Source organism: Copadichromis virginalis, linkage group LG6, assembly GCF_057382275.1.
Source record: "Copadichromis virginalis isolate Kocher_CV1m ecotype Utaka linkage group LG6, C_Virginalis_male_GT1.1, whole genome shotgun sequence".
Lineage (NCBI taxonomy): Eukaryota > Metazoa > Chordata > Actinopteri > Cichliformes > Cichlidae > Copadichromis > Copadichromis virginalis.
In genome coordinates, this window is record NC_140623.1 from 38,784,512 (window position 1) to 38,799,718 (window position 15,207).

Genomic DNA, 15,207 nt, shown 5'->3' on the forward strand with positions numbered 1-15,207 from the left:
ACTACAGTGCACTTTCTACAAGTGTTCCGCTATTAAGAAATAGGCCATGTTAGTGCTAGTAAAACATTTCTGTTATCTAAGCCATGATCCTACTGCACCCACTCCAAGACAAAAGTACAAAGCAGAAGTAAAGTGCATAGCCAGGTAAAGAAAGCTTACCTTTGGAAAACCACTCATCTGCAGCCAGGCCGAAGGAGGATGTAGGGCAGGGAGGGGAAAGAGAAGAGCAGCAGAACAGGAGGAAGAGAGAGCATTTAAGTAAAAAGGAAAGCAGCCGTAATTGAGTCACTCAGTAAACACCTGTTTACACCCCAAAAGCAGCACTGCCACCACACAGAATCAGCATGTGACATGCCATGTATGAAGGCCAGATAAAGCAAATGCAGGGAAACGCCCAAACCAAACAATTTCATATTCACATAAAATTGTACATCAAATGTATTAATAACGTACAAGTGTAGAGTAGCTACAAACACATAATAACTACCTGCAGCAGTCTGAGTTTAGTTGTGCCCTACCACCTCACCACTCACTCTTATATCATCAGTCACTATCTTCTAAAAATAAAGAGTCAAATCAGAAATAAAGGGAAAAAAATAAAACTAAAAAACTAAACATTTGACATATTTATACCAGCATTAACACATGGTTGTTGCAATTGACTTTGTAATACAAAGCCAGCAAATTGTAGTGGGGGCTGTAGTCTGACAAAAACAAATCAATACTCTCGGTGAAACACAAACAGAGCAGCTGAAGAGAGGATAAGATTTCTCTAAGGGGGGGAGGGGTTAACATTCCTGTGCTGATGACTGGCTTTGTTTGTGTAATGTGTTTGTCTAAGATTGTGTGTATGTGCAAGTATCAGCTCAGTGAGATGATGTGACCTCACCAAATGCTCTCGATACTGAATGAAAACTACGCTATCTCTGTCTGTCTAAGGCACACACCTTTGCTCTTGCGGGAACCGAAGCAACTGCCCTTATTGCTGGAGTAGGCGGGGCCTTGGTGGTTTGGTGTGGCCTCCAGGTAGCGCTCAGGGTTGGGGATTTCACGGTGCACTTGGTAGGACAGGTTCCTCAGCAGACACACACAGTTCTCTGTCAACTGCAGAGATGGAGAGAAAGTTAAGAATCAAAACGCCGCCTTTCTCATTGTAAATTCACAGGTAAATGTTACTGAACACACAAAAGCAACAAGGATCAAACAAAGGTGTCAAAGGATTTAATCAATCAGAAATCCACATACCTTGTTGTCCACATCTTTACAGTCAATCTGGGACTTGACAATGTACATGAGCGAGTCGACCAATCCCGTGCACTCCCTGAGCTTCCTCCTCGCCTCACTTCGCTCTGAACTCACATTTCTTTAATCGAGAGGAAAGTTAAAAAGAGGAGAAAGAAGAACGCAGATTAGAAGAGGTTAAAGGGGAGCGGAAGGAGTCTGCTATAGTGACTACAAAAGGATTCCAGCACATAATGCCCGAGCACACCCCCATTAAGTTTGAATGAAACTCCTGTTAAATGTACTAGTTTACAAAGAGAGTACAGTTTGACAAGATCGAGTTACATCTCTGGGCCAATTTTCTCAACTGCTCTCTGACTCAGCCGCACTTAAAAGATTCAAGAGAGCTGGAAAACTGAGTGTCGTGGCCTTTTGTCTTTTATGTTTCCCGTCGGCAGACACACCCTTTCACATAATACCAGGACACATTCTCTTTCACTGCACAGGGCACTCATCTGACTTCACTACATAGTTTGAGAAGTTTATTTACATGCTGCGGTAGGCACACATTTAAAATAAAAAATGCTGACCGAATCAAATCAGGACAGCGGCAGGAAAAAGAAAAAGAGTGTCCCGGTTTTCAAAAAACAACGCTTGAAATTTGCTAAACTTATTTCAAACAAACGGAAAAAAGCAAGACAATATCTATTTACATATGTAAATAAAATAGTGTTTGACCCTAATCCTCTTCACTAACCTTAGCTATAAAAGAAGCCACATAAGCAGACATTAAACATGTGTGCCACTGTTCACGATATGCCTGCATGACTTCTGGAGCCATAAAAGTTTAACTCTGCCTTCCATCTGTCGTTTACAGTTCGATAGTGAAGTGACACGAAATCATAAAGTGAAACTAAAGGTTAGGTTTACAGTCACAGAGATGAATATTTTCAGGAAAATCCACTAAGTATTAAAACTTAAAGAGGAATTTCCTGAGTAAATATAGTCATTAAATACTCTGCAGAAAACAAGTTCTCTGTCAAAGATCTCCTACAAGTCTTGAATTGGAAAAAAAAAATAGCTTTAAACAGAAATGACACACTCATCGTTTCAATGACCCATATGTAGATAGTGGCTACCACATGCCCAAAACTGGCTATAATTTATACTATAATTAAGGCACTCATATTGCTGCGTGTATACATATCCATTAAGGCAAAACAAACTGCACTCATAATGACCTTAAATTAACCACTAAACCCAGCAGTGCAACTGAAGCTTCACTGACACAAAATCTCTGCACAACACTCCCCGTCTATTTGGCAACAATGAAGAGAGCGTTCTTGTTTGTCTGAATATTGTTAAGTGGAATTAGAAATGGACAAAAGCTTGTAGGAGCTTGGCATTCCCACTCCGTGTGAGCTCTACTCTTCAACTGGTCTGAACAACGTGAGCTGAGAAATTGCAGAGTTTGGCTGCAGGAAGGCCAATTACAACGTGCTACAATTGTCTGGGTCAAAAGGCGTAGTGACCCAGCACTAACTATGTCACAAACATGCTAGTACAACCGCCCAATTTTTAAGAGATTGTTTAGCTCTGGCATCTCCTGCGTAATGTCAGGCTGAAATTTTGAATTTATTCATTTAAAAGGGACAGTGCGGTTTAACATAGTTCAAGTGCAAGACATGAAACTGATGTACCGCACATAGGTTTATAGCTGCTGCTAATTTTCAACAATTGTCTCTTGTTGGGCTTACAATCTAAATAGATACATTTTACAATAAAACATACATTTTCATAAAACCATATTACATCATGAATACAATTACAATTAATAGACAATAATTTAAAATAAAATTAAAATCATTAGTTAAAATGACTACAACTTTGATTTCCCTTTAACCACACTTTAACCTTCAGTGTAAAGGATCTAATGTCTGTAATCAATTTGATATCGGTTGGAAGTGTGTTCCACAGGTGGCAAGCCTTTATAGAAAAAGCTGACTGACCGAATGTAGACCTGCGATATAATATCTTGCAGTTGCCGTTCACCTTACTCCTAGTAATACGATTACTATCTTGTCTCTGGATGTATCTATTGAGACACTCTGGGGCCACCCTATTTATACATTTAAAAACTAATTTAAGAAAACACAGATGATTAAAACTCTTAAAACTAAGTAGATTATATTTCTTTAAAATGTGACAGCGATGCCACCGAACAGATTTTTTTTATCCATTATTTTTAAAGATTGGTTATATAAGGATACCACAGGCTGAATTGTAGATGGTGCTGCTTGGGTCCAAACTGTCATACAATATGAAAAATGAGAAAATATCATAGAATGCATAAATAACTGAGCTGCTGAAGTGGGTATATAGTGCCAAGTTAACTTAAAACAATTCAGATGCTGTCCAGACCATTTCTGTAAATACTGAACTTTCTAAATCCTCAAGATAAGATGCGTTTCCACACCTGCAAGTAACCCTTTTATAATTAGACTTATGGCTGAGGGAAATCACAGATAACAGAGACAGGCCTGAACATACTGTTTATACTAGAAAAGTCAATGCCCCACTGTCCTCTGCTTGCCCCCCTCCCAGTAATCTCTGAAATTCCCTTCCTGTCACCCCACCCTCCCCTCCTGATAGCTCAGTTACTGGGCAATTTTTCTTTTCTTTGATATATAACTGACATTTAACCCAGAAGTGTTTATATGTACTAGTAATTAGAGTAAGAGTCTTTAACATGAAAAATATCTTTGATGCATCACTCCAATATACTCACTTTTTTAAGTCTGAATTTTTGAATCTGCTTGGAGTTTTTGTTCCTTCTACAGAAAAGATTGTTTTAATTAAAACATGCTTCTCCTACACATGTATGTATTTACACATAGCATCTTATAAAGACCAAGTAAATAGAGCTCTGATTTTTTTTTTTTAAAGAAAAAAAGTTTTGAGTTTAATCTGACTGAAGACATTTGTCTTCAGTATTTTTTTTTATTATGACTCTACCATCATTCTCCATCTTCACTATGCCTACTCCATGATGCATTTCCTGCTCTTCTGCTCTGTTAGCGCATCATTGCTTCCATCCTCCCTCACACATCCCACTGCTCTGTCAGTCTGTTGACCTGGCAACTTTCCACTTTCTTTTCCCAGCTACATATCTTGCTTCTCTAATGTTGCTTCCATCCTTCCTTTGCTCCATACCTCAGGCAGCCTGCTGTGTTGGTGAGGGCAGTCTCCCATTCAAGATGTCTGGGCTTGCAGTTTTCCTCCCCACCACCTGCTCCGTTGCTCCCTCGCTCCCAGCCTGAATGGGGAACCATCACCTCGTCGGAGAGGGCGTGCAATGCATGGTCCACAATCTCCATTTTCACAGAATCATGAGACGACAAGTTCCACAGCGTTCCTTCAGGGGAGAAGAAGAAAAAAAATGTTTGTTTTTTTAAAACATACAAAAAAAAAAAAAAAAAACCCAAACCAGACGAGAAGATTCAGTGAGAATTTTGCACTTTTCCTGCAACTGATATCACTGAGAAATTCTTAAAACTTTGTAAATATTGTTTTCTAATAAAGCACAAATATATTATTACTATAATGGACTGAGCCTTTGTGTGGTGGCTACACATGCAAGTGTGACTGGTCCCAAAGGAACGAGGAAGAGTCTGTGCTGCCTGACTCAACTGAAATGATTGGAATCACCCAATGACTGATTTTTGCACATTAGTATAACAGTTGTCATCAATATTGGAGTACTGTAACACCTCGGTGTGTGACAGAAAATAAGAAAATATGCAATACACCCACTTTATTTCCACACAAGTTTACATACATCCTACAGTCAGTTCAGGGTTTTTCTTGGCTCAAGCAGGCCTTTGTGGGGTGACTACGCTGGCTTACTCAAAAGAAATGTAAGTGTTTTTCTTTTACATCATAAAAAGTTGAGTTTAAGCCTGAGTAAATTAAACATTAAAAACACTGGTTAAAGATTTATCACAGCCTTCGTAACATTTTCTTTGGGGGAGGGCCAATGTCGTCCATGAGTGCCAACATTTTTTATATGCAGGATATACCCTGTGGACTATATTTTGATCATCATCAAGTCTTCTTGTGTTTTAAACTTAAAAGTACTGAAGGTTTCAGCAAACTCAGGAATCCTATAGCAAATGAATAAACCGAGCCCTTCCAAAAAATATTTTAAAAACGCTGGGCTGGCTAATAAGTAAGCAGGAGCTACATTATTTCTTTTTGGCACAATGCCAACTTGATGTGGCTTTTGATCCCTCTTAGGTTCAAGACATTGGCTGTCCAAGGTTTATTTGCTTTACTTTTGGTTGCATCACTCCCTCCCTTTTTCTGCCTCCTGCAACAGAAGACTTTTTCCCCCCCCGATAGTTTTTCCATATTTAGCTACCAGGAGTTTCCATGGAAAACAAAAGCCCTACCGACTTACTATTTTGGTTGTGCAATGTGGAGATTTGGTCCCAGAGGCAGACAGAGCTGCACTGTGAAAGCGAAGCTAACATCATTGTCACATTAAACCTTGGCAGTGTCATCAATTCTACAGCCATAACATTATGAAATAAATGTTGATTGCACAATGAAAAGCAACAATGTAGCCTATTGCCCATTTAAAATGCACAGTTTAAATAAGGTTGTATGACAGTTCTATGTATTAGTACAAACGTTAAATAGACAATCTGTTTTAAATCCTGACCTGACAAAATTTCTCTTTCCTTTGTGTACATTTTATATTAAAGTTTATCTTGGTGTAGGATTGTGGAGCTTTTGCAGGGAGCTGCATGGTTCTTGGTGGGATTGCTGCCAGTTGGCTAAATTACTTCTGTTGGGTTGCAACGTCATGTCCAATAGCTGTCCAACTGGTGGCAATTGTCAGCTTTATCTAGTATGAAAAAGCTAAATTGGCACACATTAACTAAATTACTAATAGCCACCTTAACAAAAGTAAACAACCACACTGAACAAGACTGAAAACAGAGCCCAGGATCTCTATGCACCGTGTACCTGTGATAACGTCTGTCAGATCCTGGTCATGAGTCTTCCTCAGCAGCCTGATCAGAGCCGGGACGCCATCGCAGTTCTTGATGGCAATCTTATTGTCTTGATCTTTGCCATATGAGATGTTCTTTAGTGCGCCACAGGCTGCGTAGTGAACCTGTAACATACACAAGCACAGCTTAATGGGCCATCAGCCACGATGGAGTGGTACTTGAAGGCATCGATTTCAAATGCATGGAGTGTGCTAGCAAGAAACAGTCATGACCTCGAAACTGTACTACACGCATTAAATAGGTCTTGGCAGAGCTCCTCATATGAGTAATTACTACAATTAGTGGTAAATTAGCAGGCTGCATTTTGTACACATTTACACATTAAAGAAATGTTAAAGGGGAGCTATTATGCTCATTTCAAGACTCATAGTTTTGTTCTTGGTCTCCACTGGCGTAGCTTTTCATAATGCACAGTTTAATTAATTATATATAAGGAAACTTTTTTTTTTTTTTTTCATCCAGTTGCTCAATTTTACTGGATCCTTATATATTAATATTTTTCAGAGTTAGGGAAAAACAAACAAACAACCAAAAACCTATACATGCTGCCGGTGTTCTGGGAATCCATCCTACCTCACAAAGTAGGGTAGGATCGGGTAGGAAACAACTACCCATTGTTTCTGCATACGCTGCGCATGCAGACAACACAAAACCCAAATTTACTTCATTTTTAAAGCCATTGTGAATATTTGTTATGGTTAGGGTTAGTCAGAAGTCACCATCACATTATCATACGGGTAGGACGATTTGCCAAAGTAGGACAGTTTCTCAGAACACCGGTATTACAACAACAGAAGGTGTGGCTGATGTATTTAGCCTTAAGTAAAAAATATAAGGTATGTCTAAAGCTGCTAAAGTAATAGATGGTAGCAAACTAAGCTAACAGTTTATCTGCATAAAGACTATTTGTAACTGCGTTATATTTCCATTTCTAAATGTGTTTCTATTGTGGTTGAAATGCAAACAGCCTCTTAATTTCACTTTAATGTGGCTACAATTCTTTCTGACAACAAGAAAGCATCATCATTGGGGATGACCACAAGCTAGCTTGTGGGATGCTAGCTTGTCCAAGAGAAGTAGCCTAAATTTCAAACTTGGCATCTTTAATTTGAGCAACCACCTTTATCACAGTACATATTTGGTTAGAATATCAGATATTTACAACATGGTAATTATGGCCCACGAATATACAATACTTCAATAATAGTATTTATTAGTGCCATTATACCTCAACTATTACTTTGTTTTGTGCATTTTGTCTGTATTAAAACTTGTATGTATTATATAATAATAAATGTATGGCTAATAATGTGAAAACCTACAGAAAAAGAAGAATTGCACAATGGTTTGCAACATTAGAACATTTGTATCTGATTTATAATCAATGGTGGTGAACGCTGGTGTTTATGACAGAAAAAAATAAAAATGAAAAATGCAATACTTCCACTTTATTTCCACTAAGTTAACAAACGTCCTAGAATTTTTTCTCCGCTGTTGCTTTGAAAGTTGTAATAGTCTGCATTCCTGGACCATTTTTTCATTATATTATACTTAATGTGGACTCGTTTTTCCATACACACAAACTTATTGGATGGACTCTTTAAAACCACTTTCAAATGTTTAGAAGATGCATTTGCAGTGTGACCCATTTCCTCAGTCAGCAAGTTATCGCGCACACACACACCAGACTTCAAACCTGTCACTGGCCACGGAGCACGAAATGTGAAATTAAGATGCTTCTTTGCCTCGGGACTGGAATGCATGATGTGGTTTCCTTGGTAGTGCCCTTACAAACATCAGCAAAATTTTGCCACAACTAGACCGAAATGAAAGGGAACTAGAGAAAAACCACTGAATGTTTCGGCCAAAACCGGATTTAGAACAAATGTCGCCCTCCAGGATTTGAAGTCCAATACATGCAGCTTGTTTATAGCTCACATTCATTTGGTATTACAGGTAAATCTACAGTTCACCTTGTCCTCACAGTTTAAAATACACTTCATCCCTTAAGCTTCGCTTTTAGCCCAATCATAACAACCTTCCAGAACAGCAAAGAGCGAACAGAAAGCCTTGGAGAAAAACAACAAACTGACCTCTCTGTGTGGGTTGTCGAGCATAGAAACCAGTGCTGGAATGCCTTTCAGACGACGCACATCGGACTTCACCTGCAAATCAAAAGGAGGGATACAGTGTGAATGGGCATTTGCTATATTATTAAATAGAAACCATGCAAAACAATTATTAAATCAAGAATGAATAGACAAGCAAGGGCCCAAAACAAGGATACAGAGTAACAAGTGAGAAACACTGAAAATCATTGAAAAGACAATAAAAACCTCAAGTATTTTAATCTGTGAGGGAATTTCCCATCAACATTGAGGGGAAAAAGCATGCACACAAAATACAAAACAAAATACTTCTTAAGCCCTTGAAACAATCAAAAATGGCTCTGTCAGCTCGTGCTATTTTACAAGTTATTATCTCTGATTTTGCCGTTGCTTATATTTATAAAGCTTAGTGACATGCTCAAAGTTTAGCTCTGGTCTGTTCTATTTGTTTTAATTCACGTCTCAATCATTCCTGCACTGTGCAAACTACCACGAATTAAAATTAAGTGAGGGAAAAAACATTTTAGTTAGAAATAGAAATAAAAACGACACTTTTATAAAAGATGAAAACCAGCTGAAAAGATATCATGTGCTTACAAGATGTGCTTTCAACATGACTTAAAGTCCACTACTTAAAAATCAGCCCTGTACATATCCAGCTGACATTATAATGAGAAAAATTAAACATTAAATCTAGTGAAAAAAATAATATATAAACATATAAAACCTTACAAACTTTATAACGGTGAAAAAAAAAAAAGAAAAAAAAAAAAAAGAGAGAGAGCTTGCATTGTTTTCGGATCCTTTACCTTATCATTCTTAAAGGTGAGATGCTGCAGATAAGCAGCTGCGTTGCTCCTGACGGGATCCAGCCTATAGTTGAGCATGGCGATGACCTCAGGCAACTCTGGCTGACGCCAGCCACCGGGGCCAGAGCCTTTCCTTAGAGTGCTGTCCAATGAAGCCATGCTCCCTCTTTCACCCTGAGCCAGTGGCGCACCACCACCCCAGTAGTAATCTCCTGCACCGCTCATGTCACCATCCAAGAGGCCCTCATAGCTCCTGAGAGGAAAAAGGAAGAGATCTGTAAAGGCTGACACTAAAATATATTATGGAAAATCAAAGATCACACAACTTACCCAGTCCTGCGAGGCGGAGCACGAGGGTAAGCATGGGGGTTGCGGGGCACAGTGCTGTAATGCATTGGAGGTGCCATGCCATAGTCGGGCTCATCAAAGCCCATACTGCGTTGGTCATCCTCCAGACCGTATGGCTCTGGAACAAACCTTGGAATGGAGGAAAGCTCCATACCACTTCCCATAGGCCCAACCTACACAGAGACAAAGACTGTGATCCAAAAACAACTGAAACTATGGCTGCACTCTAAAATACATTTTCAGTGGCTTGTGTCTGAGCTTGGAAACTCAGACATACACATTATGATAACAGTACAATTAATTGGTGGGAAGGAAGTGTTGGAGACAGTTTGAATTCCTTCTTATGTTCTCGCTGTCTCGCCAGAAAAATGTGTCGTGTGTAAAATTCCCGCAAAGTAAAATTCTGCCAAGAGAAAAGTGCCAGAATAAATTGGGCAATGATTGCTTAACACACCTGTGGCTGAGCAGCATAGGGGTCCAACTGGTTCCTGCTGGGGGCTCTGTAGTTGGGATCTAGAGTCCTATACCCATCTGGATGAACCGGTCTGGAAAGGAGGAGGAGGTTGACAATGAGACAAAACATTATCATGGAAAAGTTTAAAAACAATCTGCATGCCTTGAAGCCTAGATAAACAGGAATTTCATTGAACATGTTACCTGTAGCGATCATCCATGTGAGCTCCCCTGTTGAGGCTTGTATAGACCTCAGATGGAGGTCCAGCGCGGTAGTCGTCATAAGGTCCCACTGGAGGTCCGTAGTGGTAGTTTCGGGGCACAGTTTGAGTGGGGTAGTCCATTGGCACAGCAACTCCAGGGCCCTGCCTGTAGACTCGGTCCGCAGGTGTAGTGTATCCACCTGTCACGGAGCCTCCACCATCCATTGACAGTGTGTCTGACACAGAAGGGATGACTGTGCGTGTGGTGGTAGTCTTTACTACTTTCTTTACCTTAAAAGGGGATGACAAGACAGTAAAGAGATGAGATATCAACGCTGACTAATTACAAGTATGAACTTTTCTGCTTTACAGAGATAGCATCCAAAGCAAACCTTGCAATAAACCAGAACAAAAACAAGAATGAACCAGTTTGGCCAGAATGCCACTCTTCCCCTTGTGTTACAGCTGGAAACTCCTTCGCAAGAAGTGACTACTATTAGCATCTAGCTCTTACTGTGGTTTCTGTACGCTTCGTTGTCCCATCTTCACTGGTCTCCACAGACACAATAGGTGGCATCTGCTGGGGTTGTTCCTCCACCGTGAATGTCTCCTGCACCACCTGACCAGGCTCCATCCTGAACTGCATACATTTGGATACATTTCAGAGTAAGATACAAATGTAGGTTACACACTCAGTAACCTTGGATCAACACTATCTGAAAGGTGCTTACGTGATGTGTCCCGTTGATGTAACCCTCGTTCAATGTCAGCCTTTCTATGTCTGCATCACAAGGAATGCGGCCGTTCTGTAGAAATAGAGGAAGAAGAAAAAAAAGTACACATGACATGGCCCAACACACAAACTAAATGAAAGAGTATGTAGCCATGAGCAAATATGGACAACAGTACTGACAGAGCAGGTTTTCCACATATATTGAGCAATGTGCAATACATATATACATGCTTCCAAGTTTTAAAAAAAGAATAAACAAACAAAAGCGAAAGAGTCGCAACCATCGCCAACTTTCATTTTAACTTATACCGTGTGTGTGTGTGTAGGTGATGGTAGAGAGAATAGGTGAAGAAAGCTAGACTTGTAGAACTCAGACTTCCTCATGCAAGTCACCACCATCTACATTGCCTGTCCAGGAGTGGCAATGGGTGTGGTGTACTTTCTATTCCAGCCACAGATGGAGCCCTGTCTCTGTTACTACAGCAGGTAGTCACTACAAGGACACAACCAGGAGGGTAATTGCTCAACTCTGATTTAGAAATATGCGTCATACTGATAGAAAAGCCGTAGTCTCAAATTTACACAAGAAAAGATGTGAACACCATGCTGAAAAATGTGCTGGTTAGAGGTGCAATAAAACTGCAGCCAAGCTCTTACAGGCAACACGTAGATAAGCAAAACAGCCTTGTGATGAAGGCTCAGACAGAGAGAAGATCAGAAAGTACCGAGCAGAGGCGAGCGTGTGGGAACTTGTCAGTAAAGACTGAGGTTGTAGTGCGCTGCCTTGAGAAAGTGGCAGAGGCATGTTGAAAGCCTCTGGGCTATAGAAACACAGAGCAGCGATAAGAACTAGAACAGACTACAGTTCTCTTCTGCTGTCACTGCTCTTTATTAGCCTGGGACTGAGAAGCGTCCCACTGAAGGCATGCCACACATGCTACAGTGACAAAAGACAGAAGGAAAATAAGGAAGAGACCAAGTTTAATTGGTATGTTGCAAAGGCCTCCTCAGGGCCAAAAAGTGTGAGCATGGACACACCTGCTCTTTCAGGCATGCTAAAGGCTGTACAATCAGAAAGCGAAAGAATGAGTGAGCGTAGGCATCTGTGAGGTAAACTCAGAGCATGAAGTCACTCTGAAACAGGTAACTGACTCAAGGTGTGTGAGTGCATCATTCTCGGAAATCAACAGTTTTACAGAGAATTTCTGACTCAAAGTCTGACTGCGGCCCAGGCAGGGCATTGGTCTCATATGAAATCTGCTGGTTGTTACTGCAAAGGTGAAGTCTTGTTTCTGGCATAACAAAATGAAATATTCATTTAAACAGAAAACACATCTGCATACTAAGTAAGACATATTTTTTGGTACAGGAAGCGTTCTGCTCTCTTTATTTTTGAGCAGAGTCTGGGTGCATGCAGGTAAACAGGGGTTTTCCTGGATCACAATAAGCTTCTGTATAAGCATGATTAGCCCGTCTACTTTTAAGGAAAAAGGTCAAAGTTACCTGAAGTGAGAAAATAAATTATTTTCCTGTTATTTTGGACCATTTATTTTTAGTTTGAGTAAAGTAGACCTCAGATAGTTTAAAGAAAAATCTCATCCTGGTAATTTTCCTTTGGTGGAACCCAAAACTTCTTTGGAGGGACAGCAGAGTATTTTAATATTCAGAAAAAATGCTCTAAACTGCAGGTTTTAGATATCACCCAGAATCAAATGACTAGTTCATTACCAGGCCTCTGAATAACTTCAAGACACGTTGAGGTCATTTTGCCATTTAAATCAGCTGTGTTGAATCAAGGACACCTCTAAAACCTGCGGGACACCGGCCCTTCAGGCCTGGAGTTGGACACGTAAAGGCTAATGGACTAGCTAAAACACAATCTTGAAAGCAAAGGCTGTTGTCAGTTTAGCTTGCATTTGCAAACATTAACTGATAACTGATATCCACAGGCTACTCTGGAAATCCCCTCTCTTACAAATTTCCACTGTTCTCTAAAGGCTAAATAAGCACACTATCCAATTTTTATATTTATATGTCTTTCTATTAGAAGCCCAGAATGGGCTTCTAATAGAAAAATCTGGTCCGGGCTTTGCTGCTTAGGCTGCTGCCCCCATGACCTGCCCCCGGATAAGCAGAAGATGGATGGATGTTTTTCTATTTTTTTTTTTTTTTTTTTTTTAAATATAAATCAGAACAACAGAGAGATGCCTTTATATTGTAAGGTAAAGGCCCTAGAGTAATACAGAGAAAACCCCTACAATCACTTGGCCCCCTATGAGCAAATGCTTTGGCGACAGTTTGAAGGAAAAACTCCCTTTTAACAGGAAGAAGCCTCTGGCAACTCTGGAAACAAGTTGCAGTTATTTTGTAAAACATTGCAACAACTTATAATTTGTATTTATTTTTTTCTTTTATCTTCCCCCTGAGATGTCTGATAAATGTAATAATGCATTAGTCTCACTGGCATAGTTACTTTGGCCAATACTGGGATGAACAATATTTAAAATGATTACGCAAGTTGTTAAAAAAAATAGTGGATTTATAAAGATGTTTTTGTTTGTTTGTCTTCTCAGACTTTAATTGTAATTCAACCCAAAATAAATCAAGAAAAAAAACAAAGACAAAATATCAAATAAGACTGTTCTGCATGCAAACACATTGGGTTTGTAAGGTGGATGGAAGGATATGATGATGAGGATGATTAGACTTATGCTGAATGAGGAATGGGTGGTTTACTGAGGAAATGGAGAACAGGACAGATGGATGATAGGAGGAAATGTGTGAGTAAAAACTGCGAGGAGAAACAGCAGGTGTAAAATACCCCCTCGGAAGACTTTACTGAAAGGTGTCTTCGCTTGACTTAGCTTAAGTTCGAAAACTCAAGCAGAATTCAAGCAGTTATCAAGAGTCCAGTTAGATTAAACCCAGAGAGGAGGTATGTTTAACCCCAGTCCACACAGAGAGGATGGGGGTGACCGTGAGGATGAAACTCGCTCGGATTACAGATGAATCCAAGGGGTGTTTCGATGGAAAACAATGCGTGAGGGATGGTGGTGGTAGGGCGGGGTTTGTTTGGTGTTACCTGCATGTTGGGGAGGGGGCGGGGCAAGGTGCCAGCACACGACCTCCGCTCCTCCTCCAGAGCTCGGCTCAGCATCTCAAACTGCCTCTCCTGCTCCCGCACCGAGGCCAGCAGGGAGGCCGTACTCGCACACTGCTCCATTCACACGCTGAGAGCAGAGCACAGGACAGGAAAGGATAGGACAGAGTCAACACCAGAGAGCAAGATGAGATACAACCAACACCAGGATTTAACAAAGAACAGACAGAATCACCCAAGTACAAAACATATAAAAAGAAGAGCTGGCACAGTGTGCCTGGAAAGTGCTAATGAAGTTGATATTTAGAGGCTAAAAAGCAGCTGGAGCTGACGCAGGGAGGCAAAGCGAGGCGAGATCAACGAGGGAACAGGAGCGAGAAAACGTGATTAGGTTAGAGCATGTGTGAGAAATGCTGCAAGGATGAGCAGTAAAAAGAAAGCATATTTATTTCATTAAAAAAAGATTATTCAATTCAAACTCAAGGTGGAACCAGCAAAGCAGCCATGGATGAAAGCTCCCATCACCTTTTTTTTTTTTTTTTCCTTTTTCCCCTCCACCTACTCCTGTGCTGGGTTAAAAATAATAAGCGCGATGCATGATGAGAGAGAGAATTACAGCGTGTTTTCAGCTGCAGCGTGTGGAGCTTGTTAGCACTTCCTCACTCCAAAAATGCAGATGAAGTGAGAAAGGAAGAGGGAGATGAGTGCGAGAGCAGAGAGAGGAGATATCATGAGACAAGAGTCATGCCAGCAAGTTAAACTAAATTTAAAAAGCCTGAGGTGTTTAAAACTCTCAGGGTGTGACCTCCACAGCAAGGAGATGACAGAAAGTCCTGCATCCCTGACGAGGGAAAAAGTCAACATGTGTGAAAGCACTGTTCAATACTGCCATGACAATGATGAATACATGCAAATTACCTAGACAAGTCCTCTGTATTTAACCTCATTAATTTACCTGTTAAATTATTGTATGGATTGTGGGACAAGACCCTGCCACTTTTCCAATTCTGACTGACCACCTTTGTGTCTATTACACAGTTACTCTAAAGGGAGTCTGGGCTAATATTGCTATAGGAAAGCAAACTATGCTTTGCCAGTTTGCTGATGTGTTAAACAAGGGGGGCTCCAAATCGTTTTAGTTAATGCCCCACATG

At 40.3% G+C, this 15,207-nt stretch overlaps 1 protein-coding gene across 6 annotated transcripts in view; it reads right to left on the minus strand.

The window, feature by feature from the left end:
* The window catches only part of ctnnd1 (catenin (cadherin-associated protein), delta 1), a 31,724-nt gene that overhangs the window by 8,635 nt on the left and 7,882 nt on the right, over window positions 1–15,207 (minus strand). For 4 of the 6 annotated variants that reach the window (XM_085460321.1, XM_085460322.1, XM_085460325.1 and 1 more), the window contains exons 2-14: window positions 14,036–14,183; window positions 10,952–11,026; window positions 10,735–10,860; window positions 10,222–10,511; window positions 10,019–10,109; window positions 9,547–9,737; window positions 9,217–9,469; window positions 8,393–8,464; window positions 6,253–6,403; window positions 4,435–4,636; window positions 1,246–1,363; window positions 948–1,104; window positions 160–177 (exon numbers count right to left, since the gene is read on the minus strand). In XM_085460321.1, the coding sequence (XP_085316447.1) occupies window positions 160–177; window positions 948–1,104; window positions 1,246–1,363; window positions 4,435–4,636; window positions 6,253–6,403; window positions 8,393–8,464; window positions 9,217–9,469; window positions 9,547–9,737; window positions 10,019–10,109; window positions 10,222–10,511; window positions 10,735–10,860; window positions 10,952–11,026; window positions 14,036–14,176 (1,885 nt within the window). In that variant the 5' untranslated portion in view covers window positions 14,177–14,183. The remainder of the gene's footprint in view (window positions 1–159; window positions 178–947; window positions 1,105–1,245; window positions 1,364–4,434; window positions 4,637–6,252; window positions 6,404–8,392; window positions 8,465–9,216; window positions 9,470–9,546; window positions 9,738–10,018; window positions 10,110–10,221; window positions 10,512–10,734; window positions 10,861–10,951; window positions 11,027–14,035; window positions 14,184–15,207) is intronic. The other 2 variants (XM_085460323.1, XM_085460326.1) reach the window with 2 other exon arrangements.